The sequence below is a fragment of the Episyrphus balteatus genome, chromosome 1, assembly GCF_945859705.1.
Source record: "Episyrphus balteatus chromosome 1, idEpiBalt1.1, whole genome shotgun sequence".
Classification (NCBI taxonomy): domain Eukaryota; kingdom Metazoa; phylum Arthropoda; class Insecta; order Diptera; family Syrphidae; genus Episyrphus; species Episyrphus balteatus.
This window is the reverse complement of record NC_079134.1, coordinates 122,661,352-122,685,755: the sequence shown is the minus strand read 5'-3', so window position 1 is coordinate 122,685,755 and position 24,404 is coordinate 122,661,352. Positions and strand designations below refer to the sequence as shown.

The following is a 24,404-nucleotide window of genomic DNA, read 5'->3' as shown; positions in this document are numbered from 1 at the left end:
GCCGTCATGGTTCATCGATTTATAAGACGTTATCACGTCAAAAAAAAACAATAGGGAGATTTTGGGGGACTTTGAATTTGAACCACTCACAATCAAAAACTACTATGAGATCAATATAAAAGTCTAATGTCTCCGAATTATTAAATAAATGAATAAAACTTTAAGGAAGTCAAATGAAACATCTAAATACTAATTCGTTAAAAAAATTTTCTTAACAATTCGACAGCAACATAGAGCCACAACAACGCTACTATCATCTACATCACGTTCGAAAACGGAGCAACATAAATAAATGCAAATTAGGTACATGCCTATAACATTAAAATGCATCAGTAAAAATGTCGTTCACTGTATCTTAAAGACTTAAGAAGCAACATAAAAAGCTCTTCCTTATTCAAAAATGTTATAAATTTATAATGAATCTAGCGAACATCCTTCCTTGCAAAGACATTCACAGAGTATATTTTATATTTTTGTTTATATGCATGTATAAAGAATTTCAAGATATCATTTTACTTTAAGTAGGTATGTAATGTATCCGCTACACGTTTATATAAAAAGATTGAATATATTTTGTCTTGGTTCAGATCAGATGTTCAAAAAAATGTTTACTTACACTTTATATTCTCCTGACATAAGTTTTATGATTACAGCTAACAATATAAAAACCACACATGCCAAACTGATGAAACTCGCCCGTGCAAGCCGTGAAACATTCCTGTAGAGGCAAAGTGGTACAACAACACCAACTGTGACAAAAAATACAACTCCCAGTCGGACAGCACCCATAGATGAACCCCAGGAAGGGAAAACACGTACCAGGACTTTTGAGAGAGTATCACCAACGACAACGTTATATGATATCATAGCTGAAATAAATAAATAATTTATTCGTTAGTTTTTTTTTTTTCTTATTTAAACAGATTTTTTCAAGTTAAAAATATAAGATTTGAGTGTTTGTAGTGTGAAATGAATGGCGGGAGTGGGTATTGTTACCTGATATCCTTTTCTGCACTCAAGATAAATGTTTACTAAATTTCATTATTGTTTTAAAAATCTTGAGAAGGTACTTCAATGAGAGCGGTTGTACAAAATAAAGGAAGTTAATGAATTTAAAAGGATAATACTAAAAAATCGATGAGTTAAGTGTTAAAGTATACGTCATATACATAATACACTGAGGGAAAAAACGCAACGTAAAATGTAGAATGTTCAACGTTGATTTAATGTTGAAAAAATTAACATGAAACTTGTTCAAAATAAAATTGAAACAACGTAATTTTTTTTATTTTTATCGGACATCAGCTTTTGTTGCATTTTATCACCCTTATTTCCGACAGTGAGATAGCACGTTGGTAAAGCATTCACCTAGTGACCCAAGAGTTGTAGGTTCGTTCCTCAGCGGCTGCCCATTTTTTCTTTTTTTTTTTAATAAATCGATGCTTTTTTTTTAAGTTGAAACAATTTTGATTTAAAGATGTTTTATAACGGTAAACCACTTTAAACTAACGATGTTCTACTTTAATTTTAAAATTTTCGTCTTCAACGCAAAATCATTCCGAAAAAATATTTGAATCAACGTGGTTTTCGTTGATTTTAAGTTGTTTTTTCTCTCAGTGTACAAATAAATGGAAGGAAAATCGAAGGAAATGTTCTGCATTGCTAACAACATAGAAACCCATTAGCGAAATGGAATTCAAATCTAGTTTCCTTCCATCTACAAGGGGAATCTACTGCCTGCCTCTTGCAAGAAAGTGCTATAACTTCTTAGAGAATCATTGTCATAAAGTAAAGTCCCTTTCTGTATTTACTTGTCTTACTCAATTTTTAAAGTTTATGTGAAGGTAACTATAGCTAATTCTAGACTATTTTTCTGTAACTTCTCTCTGCAGAACCAAATGACGTTTCTGTTTAAGTGTGAAGAAGAATTAACAGACTGGTGCAATGATTCTTGTCGCGTCGTGTCGCGTTGTGTCGCGTTGTAACGCGTCTTGTCGCTTTGTGTCGCGTTGTGTCGCGTCGTGTCACGTTGTGTCCCGTTGTGTGGCGTTGTGTCGCGTTGTGTCGCATTGTGTCGCGCCGTGTCACGTTGTGTCCCGTTGTGTGGCGTCGTGTCGTGTTGTGTCGCTTTGTGTCGCGTTGTGTCGCGTTGTGTCGCGTTGTGTCGCTTTGTGTCGCTTTGTGTCGCTTTGTGTCGCGTTGTGTCGCGTTGTGTCCCGTTATGTCGCGTTGTGTCACGTTGTTCCGCGTTGTGTCGCTTTGTGTCGCGTTGTGTCGCTTTGTGTCACGTTGTGTCGCATTGTGTAGCGTTGTGTCGCGTTGTGTCGCTTTGTGTCACGTTGTGTCGCATTGTGTAGCGTTGTGTCGCGTTGTGTCGCGTTGTGTCCCGTTATGTCGCGTTGTGTCGCGTTGTTCCGCGTTGTGTCGCTTTGTGTCGAGTTGTGTCGCGTTGTGTCGCGTTATATCGCAATACAATTAATAAAACAAAAAGAGCTCCAAGTCCAGTCTTGCCCTGGGCCCCAGTAGATCAAACAACGTCTCTGATTTCAATTTAATTAGATATATCTTTTAATTCCAAAATTTGCTTTCATCCTTCAGTCTATTATTTTTGCGATTGATGCTTTTTTAACTTATATTTTATTAATTTTCAATGGTCTATTTTAAATTTGCATAACCAACTTTGTATCCGGACTCTCTTTAAATAAAGAGTTAATGGATCCATAGTTGTTTTTTTTTTTTCATCCCAAGGGTTCGTAAAAAGGCTTCAAAAGGACTAAAAACTCTTTATTTTCACTTACTCAAATTAAGAGACGACCCTTTTTGATGGATGTATGTGGTGCACAGTCCACCTACTTCATTATATATTTATACCGAAGAAAGTTTGTTATAAAGTTGAGCTTACAGTCAAATTCCTGCGACACAATCCACAATATCCCTATTAAGTAACTTAAAAACAACTCTACGAAACTTCATGTATTATTTAATGCTCAAAAAGGTTTAACTATGCGCGCAAATTCGAACATATTTACCTACTATTTCATATACAAATATTTCGATATTTGATATAGTCGATTACACTAGAACTTAAGATACACTCTCGGTCTTGGTTATTCAGATAATTAAGGTGAATAATTAATCCGTGAAAGGTTATCCATTTATTTTATGAAAACATGAAACGAAATTCGGGAATACATGGAAGGTATTTGGTTTAAAATATACCTCAATTTGTGTAGTTTCCATAACTTCTTGCATCATTAAAAAACCCTCAAAGGTACAAAGCCATTAGTTCATACAAGCATATAATTTTTTTTCGACAAGATTAATAATTTGTAAAAGTTTTTTAGCCTTGATTTTTTTTTTTGTGTTCGAGGTATGTTTAATATTCATGACGAAATTTTGTTTTATACAGGGTGCTTAAGGTACTATAGACCTTAATATATGAATTTAAATAAATTTGATACCAAGAACATACTTTTAATGTTGGGTTATAGCTGTTAGGTTTGTATTTGAAATAGCAGGCCGCCATGGAGCGCCACTCTATTAGTCATGACCAGTTTAATGTAAATTTTTTTACTGCGAGTTTGGTTGTACTGTATTTTGAAGATTTTTAATTTTCAAACTGTATGAAACGTTTTCTAAAGACAATATGAAAACAATTTGTTAGCAAAGAAGAAAGCCTAAATACTTAAAGTTTATGGAAAGTAGTTATACACTCCTTTTCATTAGAAATGTTCAAATGTTTCAAATGTTCAGTATTCGGTTATTCCCTACAGTGTAGGCAAAAAAATAATTTGTTGGTGTCAAGTCATTTTTTAAGATGTTAGCAGAATCCACAAAAAAAAATCATGTGTGCAATTAACACGTGGTAGAAGTGAAACCTTAAAAAATCATTTTTCTTGCAAAAAAAAAATAAAATAGAAAAAATCTATCTATTTTTATTCTATCACCTTCAAATCCATGTTTTTTATATGACAACCTATATAAATTTTATATCATCTGAAAGCTTGTTGTCTTAGCTCAAAATATATATATCGATCAGCTCTATGAGACATCTACAAAAAGAGCTAGAATTTTTTAAACTCGATGAAATTTCATCCAAAAAGCAAAAAAAAACATTTATTTTTATGTTCTCATGCTATTAAATCAATTTTTTTGTTTGACAACCTATAAAAAATTGTATACCATGTGAAAGCTTATTGTTTCACCTTGTATAATGATGTATAAATCTATTTCAAAGATGTCTACAAGAGAAGTTAGAATTTTTTAAGGTCAACCATGTCGAATTTCCAGACTGAGATTACGGTACTTACTACACTGGTAGCTGGTCATCGCCAATAGATCTCCACAGGTGTTTTGAGGTATTTTTAATTTTTTTTAATTTAAGATTGTGTAACTTGTAGAGCAAAGTTAAATCAAATTTGTATGTGCACTACATCAAAAGATAAAACGTGTGTTGGAAAAGAACATATTTTTACCGTTATCTCCGAATTTTGAATATGAAATTAATTGAAATTTTGTACAATTATAACTTATTTAATTACCTATCTACATTACAAATTTCATTCATCTATCTATTTAAACAAAAAAGTTATAACAAGTTGAAGTCGTGTGGCGTTTTTTGTTTCATCTTGTTTCAAATCACTACGATACTAAGAAGTTTTCACTTCAAAAAATAATTAAAAACGTGTGGTAAATTTTCTTGTTTCTCTATGGCAAAGCATTTCATATCGAAAAACTGAGTTGTTTTTTCGTTTCATCAGAATAGGTAGGTACACATAAAGAATGATGTTAAAGTGGTCCGTGAAATGAATTTAAACCAAGTTCATTTTAGCTACTTACTTTATTTTTTGTACCTATAGTGAAAAAATAACAAAACTGTCCAGGAATTGCATTGTTAAATCTCTTTATACAATCTATCTGAATCTCTTCCCTAAATGGTGGGTTAGGAAATATTTTTGTCTTAAAATCGACGATCACAAATTTTATCAGTACGAGCTAGCAATTTCCAAACATTTTCAACAAGGTTCAGGGTTGTTTTCTATGGCAGATACCTAATTTTGCACTTCCTCCTAATATTTTACACATTTTACACGGCGGCGTGGTCCTGTTGGAAAATTCAGTATACTGGTTCACAAATACGAGAGAATTAAGGAAAAGTTTCTTGAATATTCATTTACAAATAATTGTGACCATTATTCAAGTTTGAAATTTATTATTAGTATTATCGTAGTTGATCTCAAAATGGTTTTTCCTTTCGCAGAATATTAAACTGATAGTTTAACTCACCAATTACATCAAAATTAAATGTTCGTTGATCCAAAAATAACTAGAAATACCACTCAACTTTTCATGTGGTATAGAATTTCAAAAACCTTAAACGCATATACAATTCTGTTCTTGGCTTAGCGATGGTGTCTTTTCAAAATTCAGCCATTTGAGAAAATTTGGACTAATGACCATTTTATTTACTGTCTTAAAATTACAAATAACAACTGTTTTTCACTTTAATTCTTGTCGTTAATCCACCGAAACTGGTAGCACACGTAAAAATTTACTCGTCTAAGATTGTATTTTTTTTTGCATTTTTTGTACCACTATTCATGGTTTTTACCTCCAGAATTTGAATTTTTGTATCTGAAGCTGGATAGAGCATATTCAAACTTTTTTTTAACCATACCATTTCTGGTTGATCCTTCATTCTTTATTAAATTTATTAAATTGTTTTCGCCAAAATTTCGCGATTTCAATCCATACATGTTTTTCAAAATGATAATATGATTATTGAATTACACTTAGGAAACTTCAGTTATTTGTTTTAATTGTAAATTTTTCAGAAATCCACAAAAACGTGACTTTAAGATACGAAACCATTAAAAATTAACCTATTTTCCACGTTGATTTTAAAATTTCCATCTTCAACGCAAAATCTTTCCGAATAATAGTTAAATCAATGTGGTTTTTATTGATTTCACGTTGTTTTATGGTGGCTTTTCCCTCAGTGTAAGTTCAAAAACTGAAGGAAAGGACGCAACATAAAATATAATATGATTAAATGTTTACAAAAATTACATGCAACAATTTATTAAAGTTGAAACAAAAAATTGAAATCAATATGATTGTGTCCAAATTCAACTTTGGTTGCAGCTTGTCACACTATAATCAAGAGTAAATAGCTTAATGATAGAGGGGTTATTGTCGAAATCCCGAAAACCGAAATTACGTAAACCCAAAATTACTATAATCCAAAATCTCAAAAATCCCAAAACCACAGAATACCAACATCCAAAGTCCCGAAAACTCAAAATTCCGAAAACACAGAATGCTAAATGTCCAGAGTCAAATTTTTCATTTTATATAATTTTTTGAGATTTCGGGTTCCCATTGGGGATTCTGAGTTTTCGGAATTCTGGGTTTTGTGAAGTTTGTATTTTCGGGATTCTGGGTTTTCTGGATTCAAAATTTCGGGTTTGTGTCCGTCATCCTCCAGTTGACGATCAAATAATTTTTAGTTGCCCCGATTTGTTCCGACTTTTAAGACATGTTGTCCCGTTATTGATAAGATTTTTATTCGATAAGATATATAACGTTGACAACTAATTAGAAACAAAGTTGTGTGATAAAAAATATTGCTTTTCTTATTCAAATTTTTGAATATTAATTTTTATTTGACTAATTAAAAAAATTTGGAATTATTATTTTTCGAAGATATTTATCATTGGGCAGGTTCAGAAACTTTAGGGACTAAATATTTAGGTAATTTCTCGGTCTCTGATTGGTTAACTGTCAAAAAAAATCTTTCCAATTTAGGTTATTTTATTGCAAAACTGACTGGAAAGTAAGGCAAGAAAATTTTCCCTAAAAATTTTTGAAATTTTTTTCTTGTCAAAATGACAGCTAATTGTTTTTAATTATAGAATAACGGTTACTGAATTAAAACTATTAATGCGAAAAACGAGTAAAAAGTGCATTATTGGTTATAATTAATATAAGGTATTTATTTATTAAAGTAAAGTGAAATTTGGTGTCGGCCCCATGCGATCTGTAAAATTCTCAAGAAAATTTCGAAAAGTAACAATAATGGCATATCCAAACTAATTTAGTCAAATTAACTCAAATTTCCGTTCAGAAAATGACGTTGCCTAAACATCTAGTCCCTAATATTTTCAGAACGGGCCCATTAAAAGAACTTTTCTCAATATTTTTAAATTTATTGATTCATCAAAAAAAAAAATAAATATTACCTACCCGTAAGTAAAAATAATATCAAATAAGCAGCAAATTTTGCGAGATGATGATATTACAAAATTCTGCAAAAATTTAAAAAAGTGTTTGTAAAATGTTAAAATGCAGAATTTTGAAAGTAGAATTCTGACATCAACCCACTTTAACTACCAACCACATAAATTACGTGCACAATTTTGTTCCTAAGCCAAATCACTCAAACTCCAAAAGTGTGGTGAAATATTATATTTTTGATTTCAGCTTAAAGGTCAAAACCTAAATTTTTAAAATAAAATTCTTTAATTTGTTTCTAAAATTTTTCTGCCAGCTGTAACCTGGAATGCAATTCAACTTATAAACTCTCATGTAAACACTCTCAATTTAAGAAATTAAGAAAAGTTCTCCAATGAAATTGCACTTTACAAAAATTGGATATCCAAAGTTCAACCATATTAAAAAGTATATGCTCAAATTCAATACTTCGAAAATGGTTCGTTAGTGAATTTTGCTTCCTTTGGCAAAAAAAAAATATTCATTGACTTTACATTGAATTTTTGTTCACCATGAAACCCATTTAGCCAAACAGAGTAATGCCTAACCTTGAAAAATTGTTTATCCGTAATCAAAAACCTATCATGACGTTGCCCTCTAAAATGATTACACAATTTGCACTTTTAGCAGATTCACGTTCATGTTTTAAAGTTACTTGTGCCATTGCCATTAAAAAAAAAAACCCATGCAGCCAGGTCTTCTTCATAGCCAACCCACCTTTAGTCTCCTTGAATCAGTCATCTAACTTACGTCAAACCACTGTAAATGATTTCCACTTTAAAGTTTCTTTCACCTATATTTTTTTTTTTGTGTTTATCGAAAATATATAACCGGCAAAAGTTACTGATTTACATTCAGAGTTCGCAATGGCGCCCAACGCAAGTCACTCTCTGCTGCTACCATATTGCATGAATATAAAACTGGGGGGATAAAGGCCAGCCAAAAGTTATTTTTAGCTGCCGGTTTTTGCTTTTATCCTTCACGTCTAGTTGCTGCAAAATGTAAATCCCTCTTTTTGATCGTAGGATGTACAACATGCAAGTATGATAGAAGGGTGGCGAATGGTATGAATAAGACATTGCATTTCGCATAGACATTGTGCTAAAATGTGCGAGGAAATGTCACGAGCTGTTAAACTTTTATAATGTCTGTCCTGGCCAAAGTTACTACCGCCCAGTTTGTTAGGTATTATGGTTAGAGACTAAACTGCAATCAAACCTTGGTTTAACCATTCGATACAAAGTTGAGGGATAATGCAGTAAAAAGTTGGTTAAGGACGTGAGTTTTCATTTTACCATTGAGCTGGCGAATGAAAATTTAGTCAGTCTTTTGAGTGTGCAATTAAATTTAGGCTATGCTAAGCATTGATTGAAAATCCGAAAACTAGAAGATTTATTCCATCCAATTTGACTGCATTTCTACCTTTGTCTGTAGTAACATTGATATGCAATTGAATGGGTGGTATAGAGAATCATACCCTGTTTTTTGCTGTTCTGATTGTAGCCCTTATAACCTCTTCGTCATTGGCACAGTGATGGATGAATGCAAATTGCTTTGAGAATTTTGCAATTCATTTCATTTGATGATTGCGTTTGTGTATTTTTATCCTGTCACGCTTAATTTGGTTCAACACACGAGTTATCTTCTAACGAAACGGTCGTTCGATGCCAGTATGTAATAGTTAGTTGGTACTTTTGCGTAGTAGTCGTGGCGGCGGCGGCGGTGGCGTACCATGCCGTAACCTACACCTTCTGCAAAAAAATATGAGCTTTGGTTTTAGTGAATGGGCATGCATTTGTTTGATTTATTGAAATTCGAGGTGAAAAATGTAAGCTATTGTTCGGTCAGGATAGTATTGATTTTTCAATGTATCGCTATATTTGTGTGTCTGTGTGTATGCAAAAGCAATTAATCTATGAAAATAAATGGGCAAGATGATTTATTTGTTTTGTATAATAGATAAGTCTTTGCGAAATAGGATATATTTATAACCCAAAACAATATTATGATTTTCCATGGTTTATGTTTTGGTTGTGATTTCAATTTTTAAACCACAAATGCATGACTGAATCCTGAATGTTAATTTTAAAGGAATGGGAAAATGTTTTGTTATTTAATTAAGAAAAGGTAGTATTATGCCAATGAAGTTAATGTATTCAAATTTTTTTTTATAAGAATGAAGGATTTCATAATTCTGAATTTCTCACAAAGACAACTGCCCGAAAGAATAAGTAGTACAAATATTTTGTAAATGTTTTTTTTTTAGGAAAAAATTAATTTTAAAATATTTGGTCCTTCGAGCCGGATCACTAACGGCCGACCTCGAGAAGATGTACCGGAAAATTTGGGTTAGTTTTTCACACCGATATTGTCAGCTTCTGATGTAACATTAACACGGTAACATTTGAAAGAATAAGCACAATTGCCATACAAAAAAGGTATCTGATGAGCGAGGTTGATGATCTAATTACACTGGTCGGCAACGAAAATAGAGCTAGAACCGCTTTTTTATGCTGAGTCCGAATCCGAAGTCAAAATTTCATTTTTTTTATCCAAATTCCAGTTCGCTACTTCTGATTTGGATTTTAAAAAGCAGCATTTTAAGGAAAAATGTATTTTTTCGATTAAACATCAAAAAGAACTTCATTGAAAATTAGTTTTTGAGACTTAATAATATAGCTCAAAAACCAGATGTGATAGAACAAAACTGTAAACAGTTTTGAATTCAGCACACTAAAGTCAATTAAAGTCACCTTACAAAGTTCTTGCTCCCGACTTTTTTTTTATTTTTGCCGACCAGTGTTAGTGGTGCAGATTCTATCGAAATGCGAAAGAAACGTGACGAAGTAAAGCAGCTTTTTAGCAACATCAGGACTCAGCTTGATAAAATGGATAAGCAATGAAAAAGATCCCTTCAATGACATTCCAATCCAGGTTCGAAAGCTAGATTTTGAGCTTCCGTTCAACTTTTCCAACCACGTAACAAAAAGACTCTAGTGTTCAAACGCCTATGATAGATGGTTGTTCTCATACCAAAATCTGCGAATCACGAAAAGATCGATTTTTCATCTGCGGTAAAAACTTCTATCTGGATCTCAGTATGGATCCAAATGATCTCAACAAACATGGCTTTAAGGCTACACGATTTTTTTTAATTATTCGATGAAAGCTTGCGAAGCAGCAGTCTATGTCCGCTTGAATAGATAATATACATTATTTACTTATTTAGGGTGACCAGCGCTCTAAGGTGGCACTACAATTTTTTGCAGATTTGGGCCATAAACAGCATGCTTCTTCAGTCAGCTCTATTTATAGCCAGCTGATTCTGCTTCTGTTTTTCACCAGCAGCATTCCCTTGCTTTTAACGCTAAACTCTTTGCACTGAACCAACCACCGTTTTATTTATTTTTGGCTTGTGCAACGTGAACACATTAAAATTTGCTATTTGTAGCTGATCCTGAAGGAAGTTGGTCTCGAACCCGTTATACAAGGTACTATGCCAAATCGGTGACCCAAAGATTGTATCCTCAGCTTGTTAGAGGATAATTTAAAAGTCCCCGCACCAAGATCTTATTTTCATAGTTTTTATTTCGATAATCTGAGCAAAGTTTTTCAAACACTTGGCACTATTGAATTCAGCGCACTCGACTTGACAAGTATAGGTGGCTTTCAGCTCTGTTACAAAATCTAACTAGCATCATAGTGTCATCTGTCATGTCATCACTGAAATTTTTTTTTTGTTCTATTGAAGTTTTTTTTTTAGTTTACTGCCCAGAGTAAAAATGGAATTCCGCCGCACCTACGCTGCACCTTTTTTTGACCGCCGCTTCACCGCCGCACCACGTCCGCACTATTATCACAAATTTCTATTGCCCCGCACCACCGCTGCACATCGTCCGCACCATGACCAAACATTTCTAAACTGCCGCACCACCACTGTACCACGTCCGCACCATTTAAAAATTTTCTAAACCGCTGCACCACGTCCACACCCTTTCATTTTGTATGAAAAATTCGGTGCACAACCGCACGTCTGCGCCATGATCAAAAATTTTATTTCTCGTAAGCAACAAATTGCCAGTTCATGACTTGGTGGTCGAGTGGTTAAAGCGTTGGACTTCTAATTGAAAGTGCTCTGGATACTTGGTGGGTTTGAATCTATTTCTCGTAGGTATTGTTTTTATATTTTTCAATAATCCAAAATTATGTATCATGGTGCAGTGAATTTTTCATACAAAATGAAATGGTGCCGACTTGATGCAATTGTGGTGCGGCAAATTTTCAACCAAATGGCATTGGTGCAGCTATGGTGCGGTGATCAAGATTTTTTTAATTTTTTTCTTTAAAAATTCAATTTCTATTTTTACTCAGTGCAATTAAACGCAAAGAAATATGTTTGCACTAACATACTCCAATTGGTACCTTTATTTCAAAGTTATAACAGCAATAGGCCTAATAACTTTATTCAGGCCATAGGACAAAAGTGAGTGATTCACAGGTACACTTTTGAGCAAAATGTATGGGTGTTCTGATAAACAAACTCAGCTTCAGGCTCTGCCTCTGCGTTGCTGAATGGAAGTCGAAACCAAGTATAGTAGATGTCAGCGAGACAAGTCTTTATAAGCGAAGGAATGTTGGACCTACTTAACTAGGGAAAATATTGAATATCCTTCTTGATGTTCCTGCCACTAAATTACCAAACCTACACGAATAAGCTCATGCTGATATCTGACCAGCAGGGGCGTGCACACCATTGGGGCAAACGGGCCGGTGCCCCGGGGCCCCCGACACACCAGGGCTCCGACAGGAGACAATTCAAATCAAAAGATAAGATATTTGACGTGATTTACATCGCACACAACAAATTATTATATTCTTCAGTGCAATGCTAATGAATTGGTAGCCAGCCACATAATATTTCATCTAAAAAAAATATATTACCTCTGGGGTCCCAAAAAAATAAATGGCTTTTTTGAAAGAAAAATTACATAATTATTTAGAACCCCAAAAATATCACTTGAATAATCTAAGCGACCAAGAAATAATAGGTAGGGTGGGATGGTATAAGAGTGCGCGGTTGATAAGAGTGCGCAAAGCGATTTCCTACGGTTTGAAAGGCAATATAAGACTGAATGCACTTATTTTGGAAAGTATAAATGAGTTTGATCTGCTGTCAAAATTTCATGCAAATGTGTTTGTAAACAGAGGTGCTACTTAAGTTTAAGTTTTTTAGCACTTTTTTTTCCAATTTTTCTTGCCAAACAAATTAAATTTTCCGCTTAACAACAAAAAATAACAATAAACAAAGTATGGGACATTGAAAAGTCGACAAAAAGAAACATTTGAGGAACACATAAGATTGGTCATAAAGTACATTGTGAAATACATATATATTCTTCGATTACATGTCTGAGCGTGTAAGAGTGCGCATCATGATGATGTATAAGAGTGCGCGGGTTATAAGAGCAGTAAATGCTATCCAAGGCTTCAAAATAACTGGCATTTGTCCATATACCAGCAAACAGCAGCTAGAAAAAGATATTCCAACCAAAAAGAAACCAAATACAAGTTTTACAAAAAACAAGCGAATGAAAGTAACTAGGAAATATTGAAATTTTCTCGGAACCATTAATCGAAGACTAAATTGATTGTTCCTCATGCAAGGAGTAATGGGTTGAAAAATACTCTGTTTATTTACAGATAGGCAGTTTTATTTGCGACTTTTGTGCGAACTTACACCTGTACGTAGCTGCGCACTCTTACAAACTAAGCCGCGCACTCTTACACAATAGTATGTATAAGAGTGCGCAAATGACCTAATACTTTTTAGTTACCAGTTTTAAGTTTTTTTCGTTGCTTTGATTATAAACTAAGAACTATATATAAAAAAAGTAGTTGAATTCTTTTTGTTATTGTTTTATTTGGTGTTTTGTCTAAAATGCGCACTCTTATACCACCTTACCCTACATAAGGGCCTCAAGAAAATTAGGGCGTATATGTACGTACTTTTTTATTTGTTCTTATTTTCTATAACAAAGGAGCCCTCAAATATCAAAAGGGCCCCAAAATTCAGTGTTGTTTCGGGGCCCCGACAACTCAACGTACGCCCCTGCTGACCAGGGTAGTTTCAAACCAACAGTCTCTCGTGGGAAAAACGATCAGTGATAGCAGTGATTGGCCAAAATAGTGGATAGTTATGAAAAATATACACTTGGCTCTGGCAGAGACCATTATGCGAATATATTTAACACTGTCTGGTTATTATATGCACTGGACTTAGCCAAATTTCTTCAATTTGGCTGCACACTCCATATTCCCTCCTAAAAAACCTTCGGTCGACTGAGTTAGTATTGGCATTCAAAGATAACAAGTGATATATTCGATTGCAAATGATGAATTGTATAAATAAATTTAAAAGGTTCAATTTTTCTTCACTACCCATAAATCTGTCTCTCTTTAATCTAACTGTGGTAGGTATCAATAAAAATAAAAGAAGGTAATGTCTCTTAGATTTGTGCACCCCTAGAGAGATATTTTTTTCAAATTTATACTTTTTCCCAAAACCAACCATTCATTACACCAACACCAACCAAAAACGAAAATAAAAAACTTTATTTTTGTTTGCCAGCAGAACAAATAAAACCAAAGTATCATCAATAAATCATTTACCTAGAAAGGGATACATAAACTGCAGTAAAGACAGCAGATAGTATCCGTATTTTCCATATGCTGCCTCCATTATTCCAGGATAACTGAATCGCCCGCAAATGTGGCCACATCTAACCTGTGGAAAGATAAAAACTTTTAAGCAAAAGTCAATAAAGAAAATTCTATAAGATCGAATAAAAATAAATTTAGATTTCTTCGTAAGTCTTCTTTTTGAAACAAACAAAAAAAAAGGATGTTGCAGTAAAACAAATAATTTAAACCGATTAAAGAGGTTCGGATGTAAATCTGAATGAAGAAAGATTATGTTATTATTATTCTTGTTCGTTTTCTTTTTTGAATTATGCAAATATAATCATGAATACAAAATAAGAGTTTAAAATGAGAAAGAAGTTTATTTGCATTTCCGTTTAGATGCACAATGCACATAAACTTCTTATTCATGCCTTCTATATTGCATTTCTTTGACTAGAACAGAAAACTGTATCTACATTATTGCCAACTGTCTTTTTTGCCCATAGTTTTTACAACACATTTTAACTATTATACAAGTTGTACATTTTGCAAAATACAAAATTCTAAAGAGTTTAGATTTCTATTTTTAGTACAGGTGAAAATAGTACTAAAATCAAGAAATAAAAAAAATTGTTCCACTCATGAAACTTGGCAAAAAGTTTGCTTTTGGGATAGGAACCAAGTACAAAAAAAGTCTTTAAAAAAAGTTGGGTGGAAGGGTGTTTTTTCGCGGACAAGAGGGAGGGGGTGAAGGTCAAAAATATGTATACTGAAAAAAATTGTTTGTTGAATATCATCATATGACACATGTTTTCAAGGGGAAACCGACGAAGTTACGAATACCAGAGTTACGGGCGACAGAGTTACGAGCGTCAAAGTTACGCGAAACCAAAGTTACGAAAAACTAGAGTTACGAATTCTAAAGTTATGTTCAGCTATGACATGTGATTTTTGGGTTGGCAACAATTGCGAGGAACGATATGGAATTATGGAAATACAAACAAGAGATTAACATTTTTCTCATTGGTTAGAACTAAATGAGTAAAGCGAAAATGGGTGTTATTTATTCTTGTAAAATTTTGATTGGATAGGTATAGATATACATTAGGGTGGGTCAAAAAAATCGAAATTCTTTTTTTTGAATTGGTACTCCGAAAAATCGATTGCTAGACCCCTCTAGAATATACACACCAAATATGAGCTCTTTATATTAATGGGAAGGTCCTCCGCTTTGCAATTTTCCATTTTTACATCAAGCTTCTACTAAAAAAAAATTATTTTTTTATTAATTGACTTTTTAGCAAATTTCTTTTCATATTCTTGTAGGAAATTGAACGCTCTACAAAAAAGGCCTTATACACTTTTTTCGTTTATCTAACCGTTGAATAGATATTTGAGGTCCAAAAATCGAGAAAATCTTTAAAATTTCGTTTTTTGTTCTTAATTTTGTAACAAATTGAAAAATTATAATTAATCCAGTCAAATAAGGGTTTAACCTCGGAATGAATGTTAGTAGAAATTTTTTTTGCTCAATATCTTCCTTTTGCCATTCTATAACATATCTCAAAAGTCTAGAAAAATCTCATGTCCGCTTGTCGCGATTTCAAGGTCAAGTCGCGAAATGGAGATTTTCAAAATTAGCAAAAATAGGCTATGGTATTATATACACATATGATACATGATTTCAAGGTATTTTTTAATGCTTATTCCAAAAAATCTAAAATCAAGACAATCTGACGTCTCTGGAAAAAGTTATACCTGTTTTTCATCTGTCAACTCATATTATTATAACAGTTGCAAACTTACTGCCGAAAAACCCTTAAAAGTTATGGTAGATGAACCAAATTTTGCATGAAGATTTTAGAATTCATCATTATTAAAAATCAAAACAATCTATTACAAATAATATATATAACTACGAAATAATGGTATTTTTTGATGGAGGGGCAAATTTTAGGATATGCACTAAAGAAGATTCTTGTTCATCTTAGGAATAAGTGCTAGTAGGCTAATTTTTTCATTTTAATCTTTGTTTGGATATTCTTTAACTACCCTCAAAAATCTAAAAAAATCTCATGTCCGCAAGTCCTGATTTTCTTGGTTTGAAAAAAGGGTGCAGATTTTAAAAAATTAATAAGAAAAGTTTAAATTTTTATATGTATACCAACATAGGCGACATGATTTAAAGGTATTTTTTAACACTTATTCCAACAAAACACACAAACAAGTCAACCTGACCATCCCTGAAAAGTAATGCACCTTATTCATGTTGATCTGACACAAATATCTAAAGTGTAGTTTTTCAATTTTTTAAAATCTGCACCTTATTTTCAAACCAAGAAAATTAGGACTTGCGGACATGAGATTTTTTTTAGATTTTTGAGGGTAGTTAAAGAATATCCAAACAAAGATTAAAATGAAAAAATTAGCCTATTAACACTTATTCCTAAGATGAACAAGAATCTTCTTTAGTGGATATCCTAAAATTTGCCCCTCCATCAAAAAATACCATTATTTCGTAGGTATATATATTTTTTGTAATGGATTGTTTTGATTTTTAATAATGATGGATTCTAAAATCTTCATGCAAAATTTGGTTCATCTACCATAACTTTTAAGGGTTTTTCGGCAGTAAGTTTGCAACTGTTATAATAATATGAGTTGGCAGATGAAAAACAGGTATAACTTTTTCCAGAGACGTCAGATTGTCTTGATTTTAGATTTTTTGGAATTAGCATTAAAAAATACCTTGAAATCATGTATCATATGTGTATATAATACCATAGCCTATTTTTGCTAATTTTGAAAATCTCCATTTCGCGACTTGACCTTGAAATCGCGACAAGCGGACATGAGATTTTTCTAGACTTTTGAGATATGTTATAGAATGGCAAAAGGAAGATATTGAGCAAAAAAAATTTCTACTAACATTCATTCCGAGATTTACCCCTTTTTTCTCCTTATTTGACTGTATTAATGATCAAACGCGCAAGACATATTCTTGTTGGAAATTGATTGCTCCACAAAAAAGGTCTTATTAACTTTTTTCATTAATCTAACCATTCTAAAGATATTCGAGGTCAAAGTTAAAAAAAAATATAAAAACATTTTATATTTTTAAAAAAATTCTAATTCACTGAAACTTCATTATTTTCAAATTAGCAAGATATATTCTTGTAGGGGCTTAAACGTTCTACAAAAAATTCCTTGGAATGAAATTGATTGCTTTAACCGTTTAGAAGATATTAGTATCCAAACCAATGCTCACTGATTTCAATAGTTTTCTTATGACCCGTATGCATTGCGATTTGGATACGAATATCTTCTAAGCGGTTAAAGCAATCAATTTCATTCCAAGGAATTTTTTGTAGAACGTTTAAGCCCCTACAAGAATATATCTTGCTTATTTGAAAATAATGAATTTTCAGTGAATTTGAATTTTTTTAAAAATATAAAATGTTTTTATATTTTTTTTTAACTTTGACCTCGAATATCTTTAGAATGGTTAGATTAATGAAAAAAGTTAATAAGACCTTTTTTGTGGAGCAATCAATTTCCAACAAGAATATGTCTTGCGCGTTTGATCATTATAATTTTTCAATTTGTTACAAAATTAAGAACAAAAAACGAATTTTTAAAGATTTTCTCGATTTTTGGACCTCAAATATCTATTCAACGGTTAGATAAACGAAAAAAGTGTATAAGGCCTTTTTTGTAGAGCGTTCAATTTCCTATAAGAATATGAAAAGAAATTTGCTAAAAAGTCAATTAATAAACAAATAATTTTTTTTTAGTAGAAGCTTGATGTAAAAATGGAAAATTGCAAAGCGGAGGACCTTCCCATTAATATAAAGAGCTCATATTTGGTGTGTATATTCTAGAGGGGTCTAGCAATCGATTTTTCGGAGTACCAACTCAAAAAAAAAAATTTCGATTTTTTTGACCCACCCTAATATACATACATATATGAATTTATCCTTTTTTTCGTGACCTTTTTTCAATCAAAATTATGATCCTAAGTGGGCTGTACGTCTGTCTTGCTAATTTTTATATATCGTCGACGTTTCGAGCGTGATAAGAAATAAAGACAATGTTCGTTTAGCATTTAAATCATCAAATATCTTAAGAAGTTCATTGTTTTCAAATTTAAAAGGTGAATTTTCGAAAAGTGAAAGATCAAATATTGTCTATAAGATAAAATGTCTAGGTGGCGGAATAAACCAATGTCCTTCCGTTTATGTAGGAACTTCTATGCAAAAGCTGAAAAATCGTTTAGCTGGTCACAGATCAGACATAAATAGTGGACACTCACAAAGAACAGCATTGGCCTTACATTGTATAGATGAAGGACATAGGCCAGACTTTAACAATGTTGACATTTTACAGACAGAAAAACACTATAGTAAACGTATGTTATTGGAAATGTTGCACATTTTAAATACTAATAATACTGTTAATAGGCGATCAGATTGCGAAGGACTGAGCAATATCTATAGCCAGTTTGTCCATAGAAATATTTTAGGCTAAATTTTATATTTGACCTGATTTCTAAAGATCATGTTTGATTTTGAAAGTCAAATTTTGATTTTTTTTATCAAATGTGAAATTTAGATTTCATTATTTTGAAATTCGATTAATTGAAACGTCTTTTTCAAGGCTTCAATTTTTGAATTTTTAAATATTTACAAAAATAAAAGAGATAAAAAGAGATACCAGAAAATTTACCAAAAAAAATTTTAAGAAATATCTTAAAATTTATTATTTTATAATATTGTAAGTATAGATTTTAATTTAGATTTTTTTAGTATTTTTAGAATAAAAATTTTTTACTTTAGAGTCCTGAAGAAGGGTGTAATCACGCCCGAAACGTCGACGATATATAAAAATTAGCAAGACAGACCTACAGCCCACTTAGGATCATAATTTTCATACATATATGGTTTTGTTTTTGTGAGAAGATCGCAAAAACGTTGAAATAGAAAAAAAAAAACATAAGTATACTTATGTAAGTTTGGGGGACATTATTGAATTTAAATTCTTATTTGTCCAACTAATATTGTAAATACGTATATTTTTTTTTTCTATTAATTAATATATTTATTCATAGCGTATTTTGTAATACCCAATTTGTTATTATTTATATTTAAATAATAACCAAACCACCCCTTTTTTTTACAGACGTGTTTTTGGTGTGGTGAACTGTTGTTGCAATTGTTGCCAATCCAAAAATCACATGTCATAGCTTAACATAACTTTAGAATTCGTAACTCTAGTTTTTCGTAACTTCGGTTTCGCGTAACTTTGACGGCCGTAACTCTGTCGCGCGTAACTCTGTTATTCGTAACTCCGTTACCATTTCGTTTTCAAGGTATTTTTTGATGCTGAATCTAATGACATAAAAATAAAGTCAATACGATTGCTCTAAAAAAAGTTATTTCCGATTAAAAACCAGGGTGCTTGTTTTTTTACCTCAACAGGTAAAATATAATCGAAACCCATGTGAAAAACATGCTACACTGACAAAATTTGGGATGAAGGTTTAAGATAAAACAGGGACAAAGGATTCATAAAGTTTTTAAAAATATTTTGGCTGAAAGGGTGTTTTTTTGATAGGTTAAGTTGTGTGTGAGAAAGGTATCATAACAGCTAACTTATATTTTATTAATTTTTAAAACTTGGTGAAATAGTTTTGGTTGGTATAAGAATTAAGAAACTATAAAAAGTAAAAAAATTATTTTGAGTGAAAGGGTGTTTTTTTAAAGAAATGATGAAATTCGGAATTAGTACCACAAAAACTGGGAAAAAATTGTCACACCAATGAAAATTGGTAAAAATGTTTCATTTATAACTGAAAGCAAGAACTCAAAAAGTCTATACAAATATTTTAGGTTAAAGGGTGTTTTTTTTGGGAAATAGGGAAAAATCCGCGATGAGTCCGATAAAATCAATTCATTAAATATGTTCTCTTTCCCATGGGAACTACGAATAATGTAAGTCTATTAATTTTTTTATGTGAAAGGGTGTTTTTTTTTAGAAGTAAAGAAAATATGGGTTTATTTGAAAAAGTGTGAAATACTAGAGTAATATTAGTGGTACCCTATTGAAATTTAGCAATTATGTTACTTTTAAGATAAGAAACAAGAATCTTAAATGTCTATAAAAATATCATGGTTAACATTGTGTTTTTTTGAGTGAAAACAAAAATGATGGGTCACCCTAATGAAATATGGTAAAAACATTGATTTTGGGATAGAAAGCAAGAATAAAGAGTTTTCATAAAAAAAATTTTGGTGAAAGGGTGTTTTTTTCGAAGAGACAGTAAAATCTGTAATTGGTCCCAAAAAGCCAATGATTCATTTTATTTATGGTTTTGATGACAAATTAAACATTTATAAATAAGTTCTTACACGTTTTACGCGAATCATTGGCTTTTTGGGACCAATTACAGATTTTACTGTCTCTTCGAAGAGGGAAGTCTTGTCCGCGAAAAAACACCCTTCCACCCAACTTTTTTTATAGACTTTTTTTGTACTTGGTTCTTATCCCAAAAGCAAACTTTTTGCCAAGTTTCATGAGTGGAACAATTTTTTTTTTATAAAAAAAACTTTTTATATAACTACAAGACTTCAGCTGTAGTAATCACACACAGAGAAAAATAGACCACATAAAATAGAACAAAAACAATAAGATTTCTCTATGGTTTTCATCCAAGAAGGAAACCTTATTGAAACAATCGGGTTTTCCTTATTGTTTTAAAATCTGCAAAAAAATAAAAAAAAACATGACCAGGCTGGGAATCGAACTGGAGACTTCAAATCATTAGTCGCCCACCTTACCACCTGAACCAACCTGCCATGAAAATATTGATCGCGATTTGTGTTCTAGTGCTAAGTTGCAAAAAAAATCAACTTTTCAGTCAAATTTTAATAAGATTTTCTCTATGAAAATAATAAGAAATCTCCTTAAAAAAACCTTATTAATCGTTGATTTTAATAAGATTTCCTTATGAAATGTATGGACGGTAAAACAATATGGCAATCTGTTAGTTTTTAGCGGGTCATATTTTTTTCTGTGCATCTAGGTTCTTAACCCTCTGTAGGCACACCTCTTTTTTGCGAATTTGGTTTATACTTTTTAATGTCGCTTGAACTTTTTTCGGTTTCACTATTTTATAGAGAATCATATATGAAATTGATGTAGAATATTCCGAGGAATTCGAATATTGTATTCACAATTCAAAAAATTATTTTCACCCTTATAAAGACACTTTTTTGTGAACACTTTTAAATTTTGTCCTGCCAAATTCGCACCCGTGTGCCGACAAAGGGTTAATAATCAAAAAGGCGAAAATATCAAAAAGAAATTCTAAAAAAAAATTTTCCCTTAAGTATGCATGCCGTCCTATGGATTCCTACGATTGGAGATAACATGGTTTCGTTAAAGAGATATCAAATACAAAACTTTTTTTTTTGGAACAAATGACACTTTGAATCGAAACACTTTTGGATCAAACTAATGAAAGACGTCGAGTCAAACCTTGCGCAGATTTTGACACTACCTATAGATTTGGTTTTTTTTTTCTTTTTTTGACTTGGTCCGTTTCAGCTGTGAAACCTCCATTATCTCGTTGCAGGGAAACATATAATATTCTCGTATGGTAAATAATGTTCCAATTTTGATGTTTGTAGTCCCTCAAGAACAAACGATCACGACAGCAAAGTCAACGATCTCACCTCTGTCCTTAGCACATCAATGAATAACCCCTACCCTTTTATTCAAATTTGTGAAATTCAAGCCTAAAACGGCTCAGGCCTCAGGAATTCAGCCAAATACACCAGGTTTCAAATAGGGATATTCTAATAAAGAATCCTTAAACGTATACAAAAAAGATCGACGAAAAAACAATATTGTCCTGGAGCAACTTCTGGGACAAAATATATTAAGAAATATTTTTTCAACAAACTCTCTAATGCTCAGTAAAGAAATATCGAGCACAAACCGTCTAATGTAAAGGGAAGTTGAGAGAAGCTTCTCTACTAGCACTATCAAATATTTCCACCATCACTTAAGTCGCATTCCTTGACATCGAAGATTTTTGCTAGCTCAAGCCCATTCATCAACAAAATACAATAACAAAAAGGTCATCCAATTCCACTATATACATAACTTGGAAAATTACTTTCTAGAAAATAAAAACTTTTATTATTAAAAACTCCAACTGGTAGAGCAAAGTAAGAAATTTCTTGCAATATCACAAAAAGTCCAGTAAACATTAAACAAATTGATGATTTTTTGGTTTCATTATTTGAGTTATTCTTCTTCTTATGTGATTCTATGTATGTACATTAGGGTGGTACTTATACGGGACATGCAGTTGGATAGAAGCCATCCGGTTGGAAGTGTTGAGACTTCCATCCTTTCCCGAATTTAAAATGAAATTTTCAGGTCAAGCATTTTCTTTCATTTTTATATGGGTATTGCATTAGACCCACGAATTGTAGACTAAGCAGTTGAAATAAAAATCCGCAAAAAGTAGAGATTTCTTTTTTCCTGAAGTTTCGAAGAAAAAAAAACAAAAATTAGAATATAAGGACCACCTTAATGTAGGTACATATATTTGGTATCCACTATAACTACGCACAATGACTTCAGTGCAAATATAAAGCAAAGAATCGGGCTTGTCGCTCAACGATTCGCTCAAAAATTGAACAAAGCGATGTTAAGTATAATGCTAGTGGAGTCAAATTAGCTTTATACCTCGGAATCCAGGGAAAGTCGATGCATCTGAAAAACGAGTATAGGGCTGCATTATAAAAGGGTCAAATAAGAAAGTTAAAAAAAAAAATTTCACCGCTCTCGATTACAACAGTTTTTATGGACCGTTAACTGTCATTCCGTATGCAAGCGTCAATCGGAATTGCTGTCTCATTTTAGATTTTGATCAAACTTTGTAGGGATGTTCTCTAGGACTGTAAGGAAGCAAATCCATGATGATTTAATTTTAAGTTGCGTGGTTTCCCCGCTACCCGCATTCAAACTTTTTCAGAAGGTCATTTTTATGTTATTATAGCTTTGCGTCTACTAAAGATATCTTTTTGTTTGAAACGCCATTTTAAAGCTTAAGAGTAGTAATTTTTGAATATATATTAAAAAATTACGTAATAATTATCCCTGAATTAAAAATAATTTTTGAAAAACTGGTAATTTTGCTGATTTTTCATGGTTTTTGACTGGCTCTAGAACCTTGGCTATTATATGTAGGAAGCTTATACTTACCAAATATTAAATATTGATATTTTTCAACAAAATAAATCTAAAATGAACTCGATAGCTGTACTCCTGATGCAAAAATTTTAAGTTCAAAGTTTTGAGTTTTTTGAAAAAATATTTTTTTATACTATGATTTTTTACGATTTGACTAAAGATAGAAACATGAAACTAACAGTGTGTTAAGTTGAAACTTTTAACTTTAAGTTCTCTAAATAAAATTGTGTTATTTTCATATCTTCTTAGTGTACCGCTTTTTTGAAAATTCGCAAAAATGCTAAAAAGCCAAAAAAAACCCTACTTAAGGCTATGATTGCACTATGTTTGACATAAGATAGAAGCATGAAATTAATAGTATATTTAGTTCGTACTCTTAGCTTAACACACTGTAAGTTTCACATTTCTTCGTTTAGTCAAGTCGTAGAAAATGACAGTATAAAAATTAGCTTTTTTAAAATACTCTATACTTTGAACTTAAAATTTTTACATAAGGAGTACAGCCATCGAGTTCATTTTAGATTTATTTTGTTGAAAAATATCTATATTTAATATTTGGTAAGTATAAGCTTCCTACATATAATAGCCAAGGTTCTAGAGCCAGTCAAAAACCATGAAAAATCAGCAAAATTACCAGTTTTTCAAAAATTATTTTTTAATCAGGGATAATTATTACGTAATTTTTTAATATATATTCAAAAATTACTACTCTTAAGCTTTAAAATGGCGTTTCAAACAAAAAGATATCTTTAGTAGACGCAAAGCTATAATAACATAAAAATGACCTTCTGAAAAAGTTTGAATGCGGGTAGCGGGGAAACCACGCAACTTAAAATTAAATCATCATGGATTTGCTTCCTTACAGTCCTAGAGAACATCCCTACAAAGTTTGATCAAAATCTAAAATGAGACAGCAATTCCGATTGACGCTTGCATACGGAATGACAGTTAACGGTCCATAAAAACTGTTGTAATCGAGAGCGGTGAAATTTTTTTTTTTAACTTTCTTATTTGACCCTTTTATAATGCAGCCCTATACTCGTTTTTCAGATGCATCGACTTTCCCTGGATTCCGAGATTTTACAAATTTTATGTCTAATTTGACTCGACTATGCCCAATGTTTTTAGTTTGGAAATCGAATATATGAAAAGTGTTGTTATTGTTTTTTTGTTCCAATTTTTCAACT

At 32.0% G+C, this 24,404-nt stretch overlaps 1 protein-coding gene across 2 annotated transcripts in view; it reads right to left on the bottom strand.

Annotated features, from left to right (window-relative positions):
* LOC129906674 (putative sodium-coupled neutral amino acid transporter 11) overlaps positions 1 to 24,404 on the bottom strand; it is a 125,137-nt gene that overhangs the window by 29,487 nt on the left and 71,246 nt on the right. For both annotated transcript variants that reach the window (XM_055982548.1, XM_055982549.1), the window contains exons 4-5: positions 13,942 to 14,056; positions 617 to 869 (exon numbers count right to left, since the gene is read on the bottom strand). In XM_055982548.1, the coding sequence (XP_055838523.1) occupies positions 617 to 869; positions 13,942 to 14,056 (368 nt within the window). The remainder of the gene's footprint in view (positions 1 to 616; positions 870 to 13,941; positions 14,057 to 24,404) is intronic.